Raw genomic sequence first — 23,107 nt, 5'->3', positions numbered from 1 at the left:
GCAATTCAGGGATGGTGATTGCATCTTTCAACACAATCGAGCACCAGTTCATAATGCATGTGGTGGAGTGGTTACATGACAATAACATCCCTATAATGGACTGGCCTGCACAGAGTCCTGACCTGAATCCTATAGAACACCTTTGGGATGTTTTGGAACGCCGACTTCATACCAGGCCTCACCAACCGACATCAACACCTCTCCTCAGTGCAGGACTCCATGGGCTGCCATTCCCCCAGAAACCATCCAGCACCTGATTGAATGTTTGCCTGCGAGAGTGGAAGCTGTCATCAAGGCTAAGGGAGGGCCAACACCAGACTGAATTCCAGTATTACAGATGGAGGGCGCCACAAACTTGTAAGTCATTTTCAGCCAAGTGTCCGGATACTTTTGATCACATAGTGGACCTGTACATGGCAAGGAAGCTGGTGAGTGTGTTCCTGGTGTTGGATGTCATCATCATTTTGTGCCTCTACATTTTGAAGATACTGGCTATTTGCTTGGCTTCTAACGGTATGCAGAAGGGAAGGGGCAATGGTCAGGTGTCAATGCTGTTGCAGATCCCATGAAGTGACTGAAACCAAGGTGGAAGGCGCCTCCTTCTTTGCAAATATGTGGGATAAAATGTGGATGGTAACTGCTGTGGTGGTAGTAGCCATCCATGCCACAAAGGGAAAGTTAGTGAGAGTGTCAACAACTAGAAACAACATTGCTCTTCAGAACTGTTCAGCAAAATTGATATGCTCTCTTTGCCAGGGGAGGTGAAGACATGGCTGAAGGTTGAAATGCTGTAGTAGGTACACACCTGGAAGTCCTGGACAATGTATTCTACCACAGCACCAACACAATGCCAGTACACATGACGCCACAGTGTTGTCTTCATTCTATGCATTGTCCAATATGCAGTGTGGAGGAGCTTCAGTATGTGAGGCTAAGCACAGAAGAAACCATCACCCAACATTCAGACTCATCCAAAGCCAACAATATGACACCATCAGTGACAATAGGCCTGTGTTGTAATGAAAAATAGGTGGACCATGCTGGACTGGTGTCCTTAGATAGATACTGTGACCAACACTACCACACAGCATGTGACGAAGCAAGCTGGGATATTTTTTATTTCCCCTCTTGTTTTGCCATCTGCCTTCTTAGAATTATTTTTTTCAGTTTTAGCTAATTACCATTAACATACGGGAATAGAACCTGTATTTTCATAAAAGAGAAAGGCTGGCCCTCAGTTTTAAAGAATTTAACACCAGATCAAATTTTGTGCTTAGTTTATATCTAAAAACAAAGATGATGTGACTTACCGAACGAAAGCACTGGCAGGTCGATAGACACACAAACAAACACAAACACACACACAAAATTCAAGCTTTCACAACAAACTGTTGCCTCATCAGGAAAGAGGGGAAGGAGAGGGAAAGACGAAAGGATGTGGGTTTTAAGGGAGAGGGTAAGGAGTCATTCCAATCCCGGGAGCGGAAAGACTTACTTTAGGGGGAAAAAAGGACAGGTATACACTCGCACACACACACATATCCATCCACACGGATATGTGTGTGTGTGCGAGTGTATACCTGTCCTTTTTTCCCCCTAAGGTAAGTCTTTCCGCTCCCGGGATTGGAATGCCTCCTTACCCTCTCCCTTAAAACCCACATCCTTTCGTCTTTCCCTCTCCTTCCCCTCTTTCCTGATGAGGCAACAGTTTGTTGCGAAAGCTTGAATTTTGTGTGTGTGTGTTTGTGTTTGTTTGTGTGTCTATTGACCTGCCAGCTCTTTCATTCGGTAAGTCACATCATCTTTGTTTTTAGATATATTTTTCCCACGTGGAACGTTTCCCTCTGTTATATTGATATCAGTATTTTGTGCTTGGTTTTATGTATGTAATTGATTTTCTCATTCATTTTGACTATTCCTAGTTATCTTTCATTATAGGGTGAAATCAGTAATTGTTTCGTAACTTAAATTCTATTGTTGACTTATAAACAAATATAAATACTGTACTAACTATAAACATTTGTAAGTCGAAACAGTAACATTCTCTAAGTATTTATTTGGCTCTATTTGAAAACATTTTAGCAAAGCCAGCTCTTAATTAATTCCAAAGTAATTTCCAGTTTCATCAAAAGTATTGTTTCCATAACTGTATTTGTTAATTTAATCATATACACAAATAATTTGCCAAAAAAACAGACTTTTTTGATGTATTCAGTTAATTTAATGAGTTAAGTCTTAATCGTAATTTCACTAAATTTAAATTCAGATAATGTGCAGTTTCAGTACCTATTATTGTGAAGATATATAGGAGCCCGATTTTGGTCACGAGATAGTCAGTCCTCGGCTGAGTTTCAGACGAGGAACCGGTGTTGGTTAGAACGACAACAATGTATCAACTTAACATGAAATCACCGTTACACCAATAGGCAATCTAGACTACAATGGGAAAAGGGGACACTAAAATAACATCTGTGTTTTGTGCAGGATCTTCTTCTGTGTGGCCTCAGTAATTAACAAGTCATCTAAACAATTAATGTGATTGGGGATACCTTGGATGAGAAGCTCAAGGTATCTCTGAAATATCATGGGAGCTCTTGAGACATTAAATGGTAACCTGTTATAAGAATACAGGCTGAATGGCATATCAATCACAAAAAACTGTTTTGTCTAATCATCTACAGGCAACTGAAAGTAGGTTTCAGTGAAAATTATCTTTGAAAAATAATAGCCCTGGTCAGTTTTACCAACAGTTCCTTTGGCCCAGGAATTGTATACAGATTGACATTTGGTTGAACGTTAACAGTAGACTTAAAATAATTTGAAGTAATCTATTTGGTTTCTTAATTATGATTATGAGTGTAGCCCACTGGCTGGATGATACTTGGGATATAACTACCATATTTTGCAACCTATCTAAAGTTTGCATCATATAAGAAGGTAGCCCAATTTTCAGCTGTTCTATGCATTCCTCTCTACTAGCTACTGGCAGCCAATAATATTCATTTTCTTTCTGGGCAGCTAGTGGAGAGTTACAGCACTGTTGCTGTACTTCACGACAACTGAATTGTTCATTCAAAGTTATTGTTTCCTTTTTTTTCTTGCAGCAGTATAGCTGTGAATCTGTATCTATAAATGTGTAAGTGTGATTAAAAAACAAAGTCAGGTGATGGCAATATATGTTAAGTGCTTCACAAGCAGGTAAGGCCGATTATTTACTGCATTTATAACTTTTTCAAACATGAATTTGAAAGCAGGTCTCCTGCTGTTGGGATTTGAAAAAACAAGAATAGACTGCAGAACGAAGTGGTGTCAGAAAGCAAGGAAACTGTAAAAAGAATTTTAAACGAAAATGTCAGAGCTGTAGGAACTGTAGAAACAGTTGGTTTCGTGTTACCTGGTAAGCATCAAAATCGCAAGGAACCTGAAACACAGATGGATGGTTTTAACAATGATGTTTTAAAGTCCTCCATGTGAATGATGAATGCCTGACATCACAAAAATGTGTTACAATAAAGAATTTTAAAAGATGTTGATTCTAGATAGGTTAAGAAAAGAGTTTTTAGTTCAAAGAAGTGACATAGGTGAAGCACGAACTATATCCCATATAAAGATTCATGATACAAGAGAAGGAGGTAGTTTAGCAGTGTATTACCTTGATGAAACATGGGTCAATTAGAATCATTCGAAGAAGATCTGCTGGAGAATGAGTAATGGTACTGGCAGTTTTAAAGTTCTCATAGGAACAGGTTCTCCGATAATTATTCTGCATGCTGACTCTTTTTCTGCTTTTGTTTCTGAGAATAGACTTGTATTTAAGTGTAAGAAAAACAGCAGTGATTGCCATTCAGAAATGAACACTGTCATTTTCATGATGTGATTCACACAATTCTTGTCACACCTTGCTTTGAGGTCAGTCATTGCCAATTATAATTACACTGTTATAGAGAAAACACCAAGTACAAACACCAGAAAAGCATACATTTTTACCCAACTTAAAAATACAAATATTAAGCATTGCATAAACCAGACTCCTGTTGATCTCCTGCAGCTCATTAATTTATACATGTCACGTGACAGAATGTACAGACTTGACTTCCTTGCACGTGAATGGGGTCCCTTAGCATTGCATTTATCCCCATGTCACTGTCAGTGTAGTCCCACAGAATTAATTTGAGCAAAACGTTTTAAGGCTATGTGGGAGAAAAAAAACAACAAAACATTCAAGATACTGTAAATCGCTTGTGCACGAGACAATACACAATGAGGCAATGGACAACATTCCACCTGTAGCATGTACACTGTCCATGCGGCATGCTGAAAAGCTTCAGAAAGAGTTTGACAGGGAAGTGATGATGGATATAAGCCTTGAACCATCATCGTAAATTCACAATCAGATTGTTCAGAAACAGACTCAAATAGAAGTGATGATGGTATTATGATATAGACTTTGGAACAAAGTAATAATAATTCTTAGTTTTAAAGACTTGTGGTTTAAAATAAGTGTTTGTCAACATACCAGTTACATACATAATAATGAGAACTTCCTAGCCTTTTTTATTAGGACTTTGTATCCTTTTAGTAATGCTGACTATAATGTTCAAAATATTGCCCAAGGATAAGTTAAGCTTCTCCCATCATGTTGTATGTTCTAATAATATGCAAGAATGCAGCTGAATAAATTTGTCAGAAGTCTGATATTTCCACATGTAAACCTCCATAATTTTCAAAGCATGAACTGGATATGGCCCTAAAATGACAGTAACTGTTACTTGTCAAGATATCGGTGGTTTTCGAAGTTATCAGTCAGCATTCCCTGGAGTTATTCGCAGATGATGGTTAATTGTTTACTTGTTCAATGGATTATGAGTGTGGTCTCTCACTGTAATATCGAACATTTAAGTTAACACCCATAATGCCCGTTAACAGCAAGAATTATGACAACTTACTAACAATTTTTACGATAGTCCATTAGTCTTTTCTACCACTAAGTCTTTTTTACATGCAGCGATTACACTTAACTACAATCAAACACACACACACACACACACACACACACACCTTAGACATTTTTAAAAACTCTATTGAGTAGAAGCAGTTGTCAAGTAAATATAATGATTTCGGTTTCTGCTTGAAGTTAATTTTGTGGTGTATTAAATTTTTACTTATAGTGCAGTTTAAATTGCAATAAATATTAATTATTGCAAGCGGTTTCAATGACCTTATTGTTAGACAATTGTCATTTTGAGAAAAATTATGCTTCACGTCTTCACAAAGCTGTGTCATCTGTTCTCGCCTCCTGACGCCACGCAGAGTAAATCTGTGGAGCAGTGGACGCAACATCATCAAGATGCTATTTAATATTTCTCTCATGACAATTTATCAAAATTGGTTTTAATATTTATTATTTCCCTCATAGATTTGAATGTCTAATACAATGTACCGTAGGCAAATGAGCTTGACTGTGGTCCACAGCAACTTGGTTCGGCAACGTGCACTTTGTTTGCCCTCTCTCTGCTGCTGTGCATGTGCAGTGCTCATCCTCCCCCCATTCTTCTTTTCCGCTCCGCCTCTACACACAGAAGTGCCTTGCTAGGTGATGCAGGCTATAGTCCAGCTTTAACTTGAACCAAACAATGGAAAATCCAGGATGTAATTAGCAATATTATGAGAAGGAAAGTTGCTACTCATCACATAGTGGAGATGCTGAGTGGCAGATAGGCACAACAAAAATACTCTCACAATTAAAGCTTTCGGCCATTAAGGCCTTCATCAACAATACACACACACACACACACACACACACACACACACACACACAAAACTGGAGTCTCAGGCAACTGAAACCACACTGTAAGCAGCACCACCAGTGTATGATGGGAGTGGCGACTGGGTGGGAGTAAGAAGGAGGCTGGGGCGAGGAGGGGGAGGGATAGTATGGTGGGGGTGGCAGACAGTGAAGTGCTGCAGCTTAGATGGTTGGTGGGCAGGAGAGAGAGGGGGAGGGCCAATAGCGGACAATGAGAGAAATGAAAAGACTGGGTGTGGTGGTGGAATGACAGCTGTGTAGTGCTGGAATGGGAACAGGGAGGACAGTAACTAATGAAGGTTGAGGCCAGGAGGGTTACGGGAATGTAGGATGTATTGCAGGGAAAGTTCCCTCCTATGCAGTTCAGAAAAGCTAGTGTTGGTGGGAAGGATCCATATGGCACAGGCTGTGAAGCAGTCATAGAATTCACATTATATTATACCAGACATATTATGTATGGAGTTCTGTGAATTGTATCACAGCTGAAACTAGATTAACCTGGTCCTGAATACTTACTTACTCCTTGGCTCTACAGCCCTTGAAGGGCCTTCGCCTGCATCACAACATCCTGCCATTCTATCCAATCCATGGCTTTCTATCTCCATCCTCTGACACCCAGCTTTTTCATGTCTTCTTCAACTCCATCCACCCATCTATTTCTGGGTCAACCCCTCCCCCATCTGCCTCCAGCCTTGCCATCAAAAATCCTCTTACATGCTCTGTCTTCTTCCATTCTGACCACGTGCCCTGCCCACCACAGTCTTCTTATTTTAATGGTAGTAACAATGTAAGGTTCTTCAAAAAGGTGTTGTAGTTCTGCATTTCATACAAATGTGCCAACCTTCTTGATCATATATTGGGCCATATATTTTATGTAGCACCTTTCTCTCCCATATGCTAAGGATCCTTTCCTCATTAAGGTCATAGTCCACGTTTCGGCACCATGCATAACAACTGGCCTTATAATTGTTTTGTAAATGAGGATTTTGGATTTTCATGATAGAAGTGAACTCCTAAGTGTGGGTAATGCAGCAAAGTAGCATCTGTTACCTGCTGCTATTCTGGCTTTCACCTCACTGCCAATGTCATTTGTCTCAGTAATAGTCGACCCAAAGTACTTGAAGTCTCTCACCCTTTCAAACTCCCTGTCGGCTATCCTAAGATTTGGTAGGTTTTGTTGGTTGGTCATTGCCATATACTTGGTCTTTTCGATGTTGACTGTCAGGCCAAGTTCCCTTGCACCTTTCTCCAGTTGTTGATAGGCTTCGCTTAGCACAGCAGTGTTTCGTGTGAGTAATGCCACATCATCATCATAGGCTAGTACTGTAGTGAATGATTCAAGAAGGTTTCTCCTTTATTTAACTCTATCTGACTTAAGACTTTTTCTAGGCAAAGGTTGTATAGCAATGAGGAGATATTGTCACCCTGTCTACTTTACAGTTGGTTTCGCTGAGGGTCGTCATAGAAAGTTTAATGAGCTTCTTAGGTATTCCAGCCTCTTCCATTACTTTCTGCAATGCCACTCTTCAGATGCTATCATAGGCTTGTTTAAAGTCGATATAAAGCTGGTGCATGTTAATTTGATGTTTTGTAACATTTTTCAAGTATTATGTGCAATGTGAATATCTGGTCAGTTGTTGATCTATTTCTTCTAAAGCCACTCTGATAGTCTCCAACTCTCTCTTCCATATATGGAGTAAGCATGCTGGTTAGAATCTTGGAGAAAACTTTATATGTAGTATTTAGTAGGGAGATTCCTCAATAGTTCTGGCAGTTTAATTTATCTCCTTTTTTATGTATGGGGCACATTATAGCTGTTTTTCACTCCTTTGGCATGCTCTCCTCTTGCCAGATATTCAGTATTATTTTATGAATTGTTTTCTACAACGTTTACCCACCATATTTGAGACGTTTGGATTGGATTTGATCTTCTCCAGGTGACTTATTGTATTTTAAGGTCTTAATGGCTTGCATCATGTCCACCAGTCTATGTTCTGGTGTTAAAACCTCTGGTCCATAGTAAGCTAGTTCCACCAGTTCCTCTCGTTCTAAACCTTCTACTTCTGGGTTCAGTAACTCTTGGAAGTATTCTGCCCACCTGTCAAGTATTTTATTACTCTCCCTTATCAAATCCCCTTCTTTGTTCCTATACATATATGTTCTGGCTTGGAACCCAATCTTTCCTTCTTTAACCTTTTGCTACATTTCATGACTTTGCTTCTCTTCTCCTAGCTGTTCAATTTCTTCCAGTTTTTTCTTTTCTAGTGCTCTTTTCTTCTGTCTGCAGACCCTCTTCACTACACGGTGCTTTTCATGTATTCATTGAGATTTGATCAAGTTCTTCTCTGCAATAATTTCATTCATGCTATATTATGTTCTTCAATTCTCCTCATACATTCTTCGTCAAACCAATCTTACTTCCTTTGGGACCGTTCATGTCCTAAAACCTCTCCAGCTGCCTCGAAGATTGCAATCTTACATTGTTTCCACATAACTTCTATATGATCATTTGATGTGTCGGTCTCATTCTTAATCCCTTCTTCTATTTTTGTCTAACATGCTCTCTGTATTTTTTCTAACTTCTGTTTCTTCATGTCAAACCTCTTTTGTTTGTGGCCTTTTTGTTTACTCAATAGTGAGATCCTTCATCTGTATTTAATTCTCACTAGATGGTGGTTTGAATTGCAGTCAGCTCCACTGATTTCTGGTTTGTCCATCTGGTGAAATCCATGTTTCTTTGTGTATTTTTTTGTGTGGGAAACATGTACTGCCGACAGTCATGTTTTTGCTTATAGCAAAATCTACAGCCCTAAGCTCATTGTTGTTTGATATTTCATGGAGGCTATGTCTTCCTATGGTTGGCTGCAAGGCCTCTTCTTTTCCTATTTTTGCATTCAGGTCTCCTATTACTATCTTGACATCATGTTTGGGAGCCTGACCATACAGTTGTTCTACCTTACTATAAAACTCAACCTTTTGTTGTTCATCTGCCTCCTCTCTGGGTGCATGTACATTTATCACTGTAATCTTGAAAAATTTTCCCCTTAATCTTAATATGGACATCTGTTCATTGATTGGTTGGAAGCACATCACTGCATGTTTCAGTTCTTTAGCGACCACAAAACCTGTTCCAAAGGTATTCATCCTCCCTTCCTGCGTCCATTATGTCACTCCCCTTCCACCTAATTTCCTGGAGAGCCAATATTTTTGTACTTTGGTTGTTTACTTGTGTTAGCAGCTGACGTAGGACTCCAGCTTGGTATAGGCTCTGCTCATTCCATGTTCCTGTGTACATATCTCTTATTCTTTTTTTGTTTGTGGGGCCATCATTGAAATATCTGTCTGTCTTATTCCTTTGCTAGCATTCACAACAATTGATGTTTTACAGGGGGAGATTGTTAATCTTCTGCCCAACCATTTGGGGGATTGCCCCCTACAGCTCGCAGGGTAGCTGGCTCCATGTTCAGGGGAGCATCCTTAACCTTTGTAGATCCCTCTACTAACTGCAAGGCAGCAGGTGATTTATATTGGATTTACTTCCTTAGGGAGACTGGCTTCACCACACCTCTAGAGCCCTCCCTGCCCTATGTTGTAGGATGCTAAGAATGAAAAGGAAAAGGGATAGGCTTAGGATGGGACGGACAGGTGACAGGAGATAGGTTGTTGTGGGACACACTTCGTCTGGCTCCTCCCCATTGGCCTGTTTGGCATGGGTGGCCCTGCTGGTAGCTACGCTACTGCCAGCATAGCCCTCTGGATCCAGAGCAAGCAAACCTCCTTGCCCGCATGGACAGTGCTATGTTAAGGCGGTGTCCCCTGAGGAGGCTTGGTACTGAATATGAAAACCAAAAACTGCAAAATCGTCTAAGACAAAAACATTAGTTGTTATCCAACAGCAGACTACAAGTGAAGTTATATGCCTTGATACATTTTGGTACATAGTTTGGGGTGTGATCTGACCCTGCAGTGAGATTGACTGGCAATTGTATGTCACCTCTCAACACTGAGCGAACATCAGCTTTGGGCAGCCAGTGCACCAGTATGTGTCAATAACCAGAAACACATTGGTGTCCAACTGGAAAGAAAGGGTGTAGTCTACTGAAGGCCAATATTGTTGCCACAAACCAGCTAAGGCAAACACTTACTAGATGCCTGGTTTTCAGCATGCAAAACAGGTGATGTCACAGAAAGAATAGTTAAATGATTGACACAGTGGCCCACAATTGGACATGATTTGACAGCATGAACCTTTTGGGAACCCTTCAATGATCATAGAGAGAATACTAGTGAATGAGGCTTTGCTAGCCTTGTGACATACCAAAGGTGAATGAAACACTTTTGTTTTTGTGCATCGACTGGCAGTGAGGGGGCAGTGAATTGTTAACTACTCCAGTAACTACTAAATCTATGTTGTCAGACTACTAGACAAATAGATGCTCAATGACTCAGATGATGATGACTGACTAGGAATCATCAGTTGGTCATAGAGCACAACAGTAACTAATACTAATAACAATGTCAACACCAGAAGAAGTGTGGAAAACAGCTTGCACTGATGCAATTATTTTGCGAGTTTTGGAAAGTTTTAACGCATCACTCACTGTTTGATCAAAGGACTCTAAAGCCTTCACACCAACTTCTCTCCCAGAGAAAGATGTATAATAATATCATGAAATAATGAGTCAAAATATACCACTCTTCTTACCAGAAAAATCACACTGCAAGTCAGCAGTCCACATATGTCCACTTACTTTGCTTGAAATGTTCATTAAATTTGAGCCTATTTGCGACTATGTATGTTTGATGGCTGTAATAATCAGTCCGTAGGCCAAACAATAGACAAGCTCAAACTACTGGGGTGTGAAAATGGGCATAGTTTTTGCATCACTTTGTACAGTTTATCACTAGAAGACAGAAAAACAGCTCTTAACTGTCTGTCTCTGTTACTTGACTTGCCTTGCACTGAGAAACAAAATGACACAAATCAACGTCCCAACTCTTGTTAGCTTTGTTGGAGGAAGCAAATAGTGGAGGAGGAGGTTAGGAAACTGCAGCCACAGATGGTTGTTGGCCAGTCCACAGGCAATGCCTGTTCTTCATACTTAACAAGAGCTTCAATGGAAGGTCTTTCGAATAAAAAGGTGGTAGACGGATAGACAGGGGCAAGTACCCTCACATAAAAAGAAAGAGGCAATAAAGTCCAGAAACAGTATGCCCACCAGGCAAAATCATGATGAGCATTGTGGCAATCATCCACCTCACACCACCTCACAAATAACCATTTGGTAAAACACTGTGTCCTGCTGCACACACCTGGTGGAAAATACTTCTTTGGTAAAACACCATGTCCTGCTGCATGAAGAAGCCCATAATTGCCTGCTGCACATACTGATCCAACAGGAATCAGTGACCCTTCAAGGCCTTTTTTAAGGGACTAAAGGCATGATAATCACATGCGGAGAGATCAAGACTATAGGGTGGGTGATCGAGTGTCTCACACCTGAGTTCACTTAACTTCTGTGTTACAGCATCTGAAATATAGAGGCATCTTGGGTGAAAATCGACCAGCATGGAACTTGCAGCACTGTTCCACAATAGTGGTTTTCAGCAGACAGGAAAAGAATAACACCATGTTGCTCCTGTTTGAATGCATTTGCTAATAACTTTGTCATAGTTCACATTTCTTCATTTACTGCATGCACATTGGAAAGACATGAATACCACTCTAATCTCTTGCCTACAAGTCAGTGCTTGTATAACAGCATGGAAGATGTGTTATGTTGCATATATGCTGCAGCAACACCCTGAAATCAAACAGGACACCAGGGGTGTAAATGCAGACATTTTGATCATTGGTACCCTAATATGTAGGTCTACCCACTTCAGTGTGCTATTTGCTTTTCCTCTCTGTCTAACCATCTTCCTGCAAACACATCACATAATTAACTACCTGATGTTTTCTGCATGATCATAGCTGCTCTAGTAAGTAGACTGCACTAGTTGGTATAGAGGAACCTTTCAGCATCCTTGTATCCACACTTCAGCACCTGGACTGCTGCCCAGGGGAAGTAAGTGTCAATGGCTTGCTCTTGGCACACATACTTGGAATTACAAACCAACCTAAAACATACTACTCTTAGAAGCTATAACTACTAATAGTGATGTAATGTTGTTCAATGCACTGCCCTCAGTCACCATTAAAAATATCTGCAATTATACCCCCCAAGACCCTGCACACTGTCTGGGTGAAAAACAGCATATGACAGAAGTTTCATTAAAAACTAGTATATTAAAATAAAACAGATATATGAAATGCACTCATATATTTCTTAATCTTCTTCCTTATACAACTGTAGCAGTGAAGGAATATTTATGTAACAGATAACAGGATGATTTGAGAGGCTGAGCACAGATTGGTAGAGCTGATGGAGGAATTGAAAGTAAACAACTTTGGAATATGAAGTTATCACATTGAAAGTAATCCTGAGCCTGTGGAAGTTTTGGATTATCAACAACAATCAATGTACTTCTGGGAGGCACAAACGACACCTACAAAAATGAAACAGCAAGTGCAACACGCGATCTTAAACAGTGTCTGAGAAACCTCACTCAGGGAAATAAAAAGTGCTAACAGTCAGTTTGCAAAAACCTGCAGACATTTTAAAAAATGTGAAATGTGTTGATATAAGCAATATTGGACATAGATTCCACACGCAACACAGACTTCACCTGAATGGCTTGGGGAAAGAATATCTGGCAAACCTGATAACCAAGGTAATAAAAGACCACCAAAATAAATTCAAAACCAAAACAATAATTGCATCGCCATCACCTGACTCCATAACAAAAACATTAAAAAAAAGGTAAAAGCATTAGAACCATCATCAGCACCAGCAAAGCATGTAAAAATAAGACAAAATGTTAACAGAAAGAACAGTGGACAGTGATTTCAATGACAAAAGAACTACAGTTCCTCATCATCCAAATATTATTTTAGATGAAAACAAGAAAAATGAGAAGACTCCAAGTTCACAAGAAAAAACAATAGTAATGGCAGAACCAACATTTGAAGTGTCAGAAACAGCATCACCATCAACAACAACAAATAGAAGGCTGTTGGGCAGAAGAAATGCTGAGCCTCCTTCTCATCTCAATGATTTTTTATGTGTGGGCCTGAAGGAAAAGAAGGGACAACTGTCTCCTCGCTACTGTCTCAAGACAGACTCCAGTGGATTCTCAGTCAGGTAACAGCACTAATAGAATGAAAAAACAAGAGGAAGACATCTCTTTCTTTCATCGAAATATAAGGGGCCTCTTAAACAAAACAGATCAACTTCTTATTAACATTAATGAAAAGGACAGTATAAATAATGCTCAGATTTTGTGCTTAACTGAGTACCATGATACTGATAAATGTGCCTTGACATCTATAGTAAGTTATAGTTTAGGTACATATTACATGTTGAAAAACAGACAACCGTAAACACACTGAATCTACAGTAATAAGTACTGTAGAGAACATGTAATAAAGCAAACAACGACGTTTTTTAATCCCAACAAAGGATAAAACTGCACAATAACGTACAGTATAACAATATGCACAGCTACAGACACCACAACAATGGCCCGACAGGCGTCCAGTCAGTGACAAGTTGGCACAGGCTCGCGAGCCAGAGTATGGTCGGACAAACCGGAGTTACGGACCATCCAAGGTCGGATTAGAGGGGTTCTATTGTATATAGCCTTGATAATGTTGATACTAAATTTAACTGTTTTATAAATGAATTCTGTGCTCTTTTTGAAGAAACATTTCCCAAGAAATGGGTCAGAAACAGTGCTTCCAATTCTGTAAGTAAGCCTTGGATTACAAAAGGTATAAAACACTCATGTAAAACCAAAAAGGAAACTTATGCTGCAATGAGATTATGTAAAGATGTAGAAAAATGGTAATACTATAGATTATACTGTAAAATTTTAAAGAAACTAATATGGAAATCAAAAGCCCTTTATTATGAGAAGAAATTAGATAATTCTAATAATAAAATAAAAACAATTTGGAGCATTGTAAAAAAGAAACAGGAAGAGAGACAACAAGCAAAGAAGATGTAAATAAATTCAAATATGAAGGAACCCTAGTAGATAACCCAAAAAGAGTGGCTGAAATTTTTAATAAACACTTCCTATCAGTAATTCAACAGATTGGTTGCAAGCCCAATGTTGATGAAGCTGTAACTCTTTGTCAAGCAGTATATTCAAACACAATTTCAGAAATGCACCTTAATCCTGTCACTGTAGAAGAAATCAAAAATTCACCATGTCTCTAAAAAGTAAGAACTCTGCAGGAGTTGATAATATATCTAGTAATTTATCGAAATATTCTTGTGTGTGGATAAGGGACATTCTCTGTTATATTTTCAATGCTTCCCTTCAGAAAGGTGTTGTTCCCAGTAGACTTAAGTATGCCATTGTGAAGCCCCTGTACAAAAATGGTGATAAAGCTGAACTAACTAACTATTGACCTATCTCTTTGCTGACAGCTTTCTCCATAATTCTAGAAAAGCTAATACATGTAAGAATTACTGATCATCTCATGAAGAATTGAGTTCTCAGCAAGAGCCAATTTGGCTTTCAAAAGGGCCGTTCAACAGAAGATGCAGTCTATGCACTTGCAAATGAAGTCCTAGAAACCCTTAATGAAAAAAATGCTAGCACTTGGTGTCATTTGTGATTTATCCAAAGTGTTTGACTGTGTTGATCACCAGATTCTCTTGCAAAAAGCAAAATTAGTAGGAATAAGTGGTGTTGCAGGCAACTGGCTACAGTCATGCCTCCAAGACAGAAAACAAAAAGTTGTCTTGAAAATGTGGAGTGCCTCAGGGCTCAATTCTTGGGCCACAACTATTCCCGATTTTTATGAATGATCTACCATCATGTACAAGCCTGCTGTGTTAAATTACATTATTTGCTGATGATTTTTATGAGCAGTAGAACAGACAGTAATCTTGGAGAACTCATTAATCACATGCTCTCAGATGTGGTTAATTGATTCAAGGTGAATGGTCTCTCATTAAATTCCAGTAAGACCAGCTTCATTCAGTTCTGTACAAAAACAGAAAAAGAGAGAGAGATAAGTGTGACATGTAGTAATCAGCCAATAGAATGAATGGAAACAACAAAATTTCTTGGAGTGTACATTGACAAAAAATGAACTGGTCTTCATGTATTATAAATCTCTGTATAAGGCTTAGCCCTGCTAGATATGCTTTATGGGTTGCCACTAACACTGCAAAAGTGGCATACTATGGCTATTTTTACTGACTTGTTGATTACGGCATTATCTTTTGGGGCAACCAGCCACTAGCAAAGAAAGTGTTAATAGGACAGAAGCGAGCTTTAAGAATTATATGTGGATTGTGCCCAAAAGACTCGTGTAGAAATAGCTTTCAAAAACTTAAAATATACACAACTACATGCCAATATATTTTTTCTCTCATGTGTTTTGTTTGTAAAAATATAGAGATATTTCAACCAAACAGTAATTATCATGAGCATAACACATGGAGGAAGAATGACATAGACAGCGAGCATAGAAATCTGAGCTTGGCACAAAAGGGTGTCCACTACACTGGAACAAAACTCTTCAATGCTCCTCCTCCTGAAATAAAGACAGAGATTCATAACAAGAGTAAGTTTAAGAAAGCACTAAAATATTATAATATTATATAATACAGGTTGACATAATGACACTAAGAATGTTATTTAACTTGAACTCTGTATCCGTGTGTGCTCTGTATCTGTTTACTGTAGTGCTTTAATGATTCTAAGAAAATATGTATTTTCTTTTTACTGTATTGCTGCTCAAAGAATTTACTATATACATTTTTGTATAATTATGTACTCAAATGTCTGTATATGCTATAAGATTATCATATTGTATTTGTAAAAAACTGACTCATTCCATGTCCTTGTGAACCCAACACAGTTGGACCAATGGAACATGAAATAAATCAAATCAAATCAAATCACACCTCAAGTTGAGCAAAGATAATGTGCTGTTTACTCAACGATGTTGTAAATTATAGAAAGCATTCAAAATGGCAACCATCACTTTCAGTACAGGTGTAACATATGCTGAGATCTGTGGCAATGAGCACAATTTATTGTGCAAAGTAAAAGCTCACAGTAGAGGCAAACAGTTAATATAATCACAGGTAAGTTCCAAGTTACACAAATAGAATGTAGCTGGCTAAAAGTAAAGTCCATAGATAGTTCAAAGTCGAAGTCAATGTAGTCAGGTAATGCCACCTGGAGAAATGAAAGCTCCATCAAGTGAGCTCATGAGGGACTGTGTGCTTCATGCACTTGGCACAAGGTTATAGTCAGCCAGTGGTCATGGGTTTATGCCAGGTGAAATGACATGCACTCCAGGGCCATGCCTACTTCCCAGAGCAAGGATTGTGAAGACAACTTGTAGGTCATGGCGCCAGCAATGGTGAGGGCATCAGGTATCCTGGCAAGAAGTGTTTTTTCCTCAGGAACTGCTGTCATGTACACAAGGCTTTTGATGTGCTCCCACAAAAAAAGGATCCAATTCCTGGGATATGTGGCACTCAGTACATCATATACTTGTACAGATGTACAGGTGCCCCATCTAGTTGCATACACATCTGACTAGGCATGTTATATGGAGTGTCTTCTGGCAATTCTGAAGGAACTTGTATCTAATTCTATTCAAGTCATAGTCTACTAGTTGCAGGAGGTATGGTCCGATCATATGATGGCTGATAATACTGGCCTATATATGCACTGCAAACTGCTGTTGGTGGTAGCGGTGTTTGAATGGGATGCAAGGATTGTGTCACACCCAGATGTAACTGTTATGAAAATTAAAGAACCCTCTCTGGTGAAATGTGCTTCATCTATGAACAACTTGTTCCTTAGAAAATTTGGCTCATTCTCACGGTACTGAACAATCCATTCACAAAATCAAACACTTTGTTAGAGATCATCCACACTTAAACCTTGATTTCACTGGTGATGGCAGAGGTGCATCTGAATGTCACACAGGATGCATCACAAACTATTTTGAATGATGGAATGAGTGATGGCATCTGTGCTCGTTAATCGCTGTTCTTCCATGTGTGCAAGTACCTCCTCTTCCATATGGACTGTTTGAGTGCTCTGTGGGTAGTCCACATGACCTACTGGATGTAGAGAATATGTATCCCTGAGCAGGTTACAGACATTTGAAAATGTTTCAGGCTGTGGTTGATGTCTGTTTTAACATTGAGCATGGTACAGGTGTTGAGCTTCATGTGCATTGCCAGTAGCTCCACCACAGTCCGCCCCTGGTAGCTGAGTGGTCAGCATGACAGACTGTCAATCCTCAAGGCCTGGGTTCAATTCCCAGCTGGGTCAGAGATTTTCTCCGCTCAGGGACTGGGTGTTGTGTTGTCCTAATCATCATCATTTCATCCCCATTGACGCGCAAGTCGCCGAAGTGGCGTCAAATCGAAAGACTTGCACCAGACAAGCAGTCTACCCGACAGGAGGCCCTCATCACATGACATTTTTAGCTCCACCACAGATGAAATGTTTGTATTGCAGTTCTGAAAATGTGCATGTTCCATTTTGCAAAGTACTGTGTGTATCACAAATACTGCAAGTACCTTTGGTAATGCCACAGTGTACACTACTGCAGTACAAATGACCCAATTGTCTCAGAGTGCCCAACTGATATGCAGATGTACATACACAGCAAATGATGCACAAGACCTCAATGACTTGACAACAGACAGAACATGATTATGAACGACAAGCAGTAGTATGTACAAAGAAACAATACATTATCTTCCCTAAGCTTAAAGTACCTGTGCATTGACTGTCTTTATAGTTCCTGACATTCCAAAGGTTTCAGTGGCTAAGGATTACTTCTGAGGCCATGAGTTTTTGTTCCAAAGCTGTTTTATTTCAACTCTTCCATCATCTTGTTCAATTTTTGCGCAACTTTTTGTATCACCATATAGCGGAGATGCTGAGTTGCGATAGGCACATTAAAAAGATTCATACAATCATAGCTTTAGGCCATTAAGGCCTTTGTCAGCAGTAGACACACATACATACACGCACACACACACTCACACAAGCACAACTTGCACACACGTCTGCAGTCTCAGAGAGGTGCAACTTCACTGCTGTGGCTTAATGGCCAAAAGCTATGATTGTGTGAATCTTTTTATTGTGCGTATCGCGACTTATCATTTCCACTACATGGTGAGTAGCAACTTTCCTTCTCTCGTATTGTTACATTCCATCCTGGATTTTCCATTGTTTGACTTTTTGTGTCATCTTGTATATAAAGGTGGGGGCTGTGAACTAGCATGTATCAGATACCTCAACAGACTTATATAATCATAGATGTAGCAGCATTAACACAAATGAAGCCCTTTAGCCAAAAACATGGAAGCCAGAATCATAAAGCAGAGAAACCTGCAAAAAAGACCATCTCAAGATAAGTAACTTAAGCCGGTACATCTTAAATAACTATCTCATAATGTAAACCCAGTTTTAATTATACCTAACTTCTATTTAATTTAATTGTATACTAGGCCAACCTCTATGCTTTTACCATAGTGTGATTTAATAAGAGCTTTTACTTTAATCCAGTAACGACCATTTTGATGGTACTATGTAAGTCCTGTTTTTTATTCTTTTGACAAAACTACCAATGGTTGTTATATATTTTGATTAGTTTATTCTTAACAAGTATTTTAGGCAGTCATTTGAAAATGGCTTCACAACCAAGACTTCACATTATCTAGTTTAGACTTTCAATCATAATTTTAGAGAAACTCATTTCATCCTGTTTCAAATAAAAAGTGTGGCCCACATGTAGGACTTTACTCAGCACATAGAAAATGATCTGGATGAACTATGATACATACATTTTCAATATAATCCACTACTTTCATATTGAATATGCATGCTTATGAAGAATGCAGCAAGAATTTAATATTGTCATGCCTCAGTCTTCAACCAGCTTAAATGAAGACATTAGTAATCATTACAAATTCACAAGAAAATTTAAAATAGAGATTTCCTTCTAATCAATCTTTAAGTTATGTGATTACTTTTTTTCAGAGCTTTTAAGTCCCATTTTAAAATGTGGTAGGCAATAATGAGCATTATAAACAAATTGCTACAGAATGATACATATTATTGTCATCCTGTGACAATGACTGATGTTCGTGTATAAATAGTATTGTTTGGTGACAGCTTTCTCTTCTCTACCACCACCAATAAAGGAAACATTAAGTGGCCTCTTCACTGACAAGGCAAACAACTGTCCCTTAACTTTCTGAAATCTGTAACTATAGGATGGCCGCCGGGTAACAGCAAATTATGCACCAAGTTAATCTGTTGGCAATTGTAAGCAGAGCAGCAAGATAATGGAGTCACTAGTTTGGCACAACACCACAAGATTTGCATTTCACCTTCAGACTTGGGGGACTGATAACTGTTCAAATTGACAGCTGGTAGCCCAATAAAAAGGTCTGAGGAGCACTGAGGTTGTGGGATTACAACAATCCTTTCAAGGTGCCTTCACATCAAACACATTAAATACTCAAGATTGATGGCATGATATATCATATCTACAATTGTAATGTTGATAATGCCCATTGTGTAGGACAGTTTGAGTAAAGCAGATACCATGGAAGTCAAACATCTTTTTCTATGTTGACATTGTGGTGTTGATAACGAGGCTGGAACTCAGAAGTCACACTGTGTCTTATGTTGATACATGAGAGGTACATACCTATAATCATAATGTGGGGCTCTATTCTGCGGAATGGTTCAAGCATCTGGAAGTATGAGAGGTAGTACTAATATTTTAATTATCACCTCAAAAAATAAAGATATGTAATTGTTATTGTCAGTATTATTATTATTTGCTAATAAATGTCTGTAGTCATGGTACACACTGAAATCATAGCACCACAGTAACATAGCATATCACTAGAGGAGACAAAACAAAATGGAGCAGTTCAAAGTGCAGTAATTAATTTCCTACATTTGAAAGGGAAAACATTGCAACAACCCACACTGAGTTCATGGAACTGGATGGCAACAATCTTTTGCCATGTAATACAGTGGTTAGGTGACACAGATGCTTCAAGTGTGGTGAAACAAGTCTGAATGATGAAGAATAAAGTGGCAGATCATCTTCCTGGCAATAACTAGCAATCACAGGAGAAGTTGATGCACTGGTGTTCAAAACTATTTTACCTCCAGAATATTTTACCCAAGAGGATGTCATCATCATTTAACCATACAGTTGAGCTGCAAGTGGTAAGTAAAATTGTGGCTGTAGTTTCCCTTGCTTTCAGCCATTCACAGTTCCAGCACAGTAAGGCCATTTTGGTTGATGTTACAAGGCCAGATCAGTCAATCATCCAGACTGATGCCCCTCCAACTACTAAAAAGGCTGCTGCTGCCCCTCTTCAGGAACCATACATTTGTCTGGCTTCTCAACAGATACCCTCTGTTCAGATTGTACCTGTAATATAACTGTCTGTATTACTCAGGCACACAAGCCACCCTACCGACAGGAATGTCCATGGTTTATGGAGGGGGAGGGGGAGGTGCTCATTAAAGTATTATGATTACCACTTATATTATGAATTTGCATCTTGACACTTTACAATAATCAGCCACAGGCATGTGCAGGAAGCAGCAATATCAGCCACTGCCAGGCACAGTGTCTCACACAGTGCAAGGTAAGACTGAAAAGGGGACTGGATTATCAGTTTACATATGGGCATAGACAACCACATGTGGTTACATGATCTTAAACCATTCACTGGATATATGCAACTCAATCAGTGTCAATAATTCAACCAGTCCAGAATGTGCCCTTGTGGAATCTATAGTGCAACAACAGAAAACAGCATCACAGAACGGACAGAGCACCTTGTTTGAATACTGGAAGTGAACCGCTTACAAATCCCAGAACCAGGCGAGTTTGGTAAGATGACAGCTCTACAATAAACACAAGAGGAGAACAGTGGAATTATTATCCCTTAGAAAGCCTGCCACCAAAAGAATAACCTCATTAGACAATTGAATGAAAACCGTTTTGGTAACATCACATTTCTACAACAAACACAAGAGGAGATAAATAATCTGACTGACAATGGTTAAATCAGTGGAATTACTATTCCATAGACAACTCACCACCATGTAAGAAAGCAATTAAAAGAATAACCTCATCAGACAATTTAATGAAAACCATTTTGGCTAAAACTACTGATTGTATAACAAGATATGGTTGATCAAAATGAGCCTTGTCATCACAACTGGAACGAGAGGGAGATTTTAGAGAAAGAGAGTGGGAAGTAATCAGATTTAGGGAAGATCACAGATGATTAGAAAACAACACACAAGTTTCAGAAAAAATTTCTGAAAATGCAGAGAAAACACAATCAGAGATGACAAAAGCATTAGAAGATCAACCTTAAAATCACTAGATCTACCATAATATCCTACTCAAGAGTAGTCAGAGTACTGCAATGAAAAGGGGTCTGCAACAAACCCTTCAGTCTGTTTAAAGACTGACAATCTATACTAGTTAAAAACTTGAAGAACTAAAGTAATAACTTCAAAAATAATCAATTTATGACAATTTAATGGAATTGGAAAGAAAAAAGTGGCAGCAGGAGAACATCATCTTTTGTGTGTGTGTTCTCCTGCTGCTACTTCATGAGTAGTGTCGTTTCAGTTGCCTGAGACTGTAGTCATGCCTGTGAGCTGCATTTACGCATGAGCATGTGCCTATGTGTGTGTGTCTATTGTTGACGAAGGCCAGTGGCTGAAAGCTTTAATTGTGAGAGTCTTTTTGTTGTGCCTGTCTGTGACTCAGCATCTCTGCTATATGGTGAGTGGCAACTTCCCTTCTCATAACACAATTACACTAAGGAATAACTTGTACAATGATGATATAGATTTAGCTCTGTTACTAAATGTTGCAACCCCACTTACTCAATTTTCTTTAAATTTAGGAAGCAATGCCAGGACCACAGTACTATAACAATGGAGAGTCAAATGCAAACCTTTCTCACCACTCACATCTGGTCACGCAGTGACTACCAAAATTTAATGACATAAACTGTCAAATACTTAAGCACCTTCTAGAATCAACAAGAAATGTCAGTGAAAGTGGCTTTCTGCTCAACAGTTAACTCAGTGAATATCAAATATGCATACTTCAACTGCTGTATCAGTAATTATAGCCCTCTAGCACAACAGCACTGGACCATGGGTGGCCTATGCCAAAAGTCACAGGGGCTACAGTGGTGATCACCAGCACTGCAGTCCCGAGTGCATGCCAACAGAGGGCAGCAGCATTACTCTAAGAGGGTGCAGTCAAAGTTAATCTACTTCTGCAGGATCACATGCTTGAAAATAGATCTCAACATCATCCTTGAGCTACAACAAGACTTGGACTCTACAGTACAGAACTCTGGGACTTCAGCTTTTTGGTTAGCTGCAGTGTTTGTGTAATCTGAGACAATCTGTCTCTTGTGAGCCAGTGCTTTGACTCTTAGTAATTGTGATTCAGTTTTCAGTCACTGACAGTCCACAGGGCGTACATATCTCATCCTATTCAAAGACATAGGTTTGATTCTGAAATATTTCTTGTGTTGTGTAATTACACTTCAAAGAAGGAGAACTGAAGTTTTATGTTTATTTTGTAATGGATCTGGTCAATAACCCTGTTTTCACCAAGAATCAGAACACACAATAATAATAATAATAATAATAATAATAATAATAATAATAATAATCGGTGTACTCAATACACACAAGTACACGACACACTCAAACTACCAGATTACTCATTACACAAAAATACTTCAAAAATCATATAAATTTGGTTTTCTTTGTTATCATTAAATAAATTATAGACAGTTATTTGACTTAGGTACAAATCTACTAAAATTTATGATACGAAAGTGTTACAGAAACGTGAGGTCTTGTTCACTTTAATTTTGAAAAAAACTTCAAAATGATTCAGATCTATTATTATTATTAATGTTTAAATAAATATTAGAATCTAATTGAAGAACTTCTGCAATTTACTGTCTTTTAAATATTATTTTTTGATGCAAACAACCAACATTTAATTATAGCCTCATTGAATTACAATGAGACATGAGCTTCACTGGTCACGTGTATCTGGTTTGGTTTTTGGTGCAAGATCATAGTATTTAGCACCCTGGAATTTGTGCTCTTCTGCTGTAA

The 23,107-nt window shown here is 38.8% G+C and overlaps 1 protein-coding gene across 11 annotated transcripts in view; it reads right to left on the bottom strand.

The window, feature by feature from the left end:
• LOC126253109 (putative thiamine transporter SLC35F3) overlaps nt 1–23,107 on the bottom strand; it is a 708,458-nt gene that overhangs the window by 80,081 nt on the left and 605,270 nt on the right. Inside the window, exon 14 of one of the 11 annotated variants that reach the window (XM_049954285.1) lies at nt 5,491–5,569. The exons of 8 other annotated variants lie outside the window; for them this stretch is intronic. In XM_049954285.1, the coding sequence (XP_049810242.1) occupies nt 5,535–5,569 (35 nt within the window). In that variant the 3' untranslated portion in view covers nt 5,491–5,534. Of the gene's footprint in view, nt 1–5,490; nt 5,570–15,324; nt 15,462–19,620; nt 19,669–23,107 lie in introns of those variants that run through there. 2 more of the 11 variants (XM_049954276.1, XM_049954309.1) reach the window with 2 other exon arrangements.

This window comes from Schistocerca nitens, chromosome 1, assembly GCF_023898315.1.
Source record: "Schistocerca nitens isolate TAMUIC-IGC-003100 chromosome 1, iqSchNite1.1, whole genome shotgun sequence".
NCBI lineage: Eukaryota > Metazoa > Arthropoda > Insecta > Orthoptera > Acrididae > Schistocerca > Schistocerca nitens.
Note: the sequence above shows the minus strand (reverse complement) of the source record. Positions and strands in the feature narration are given on the sequence as shown.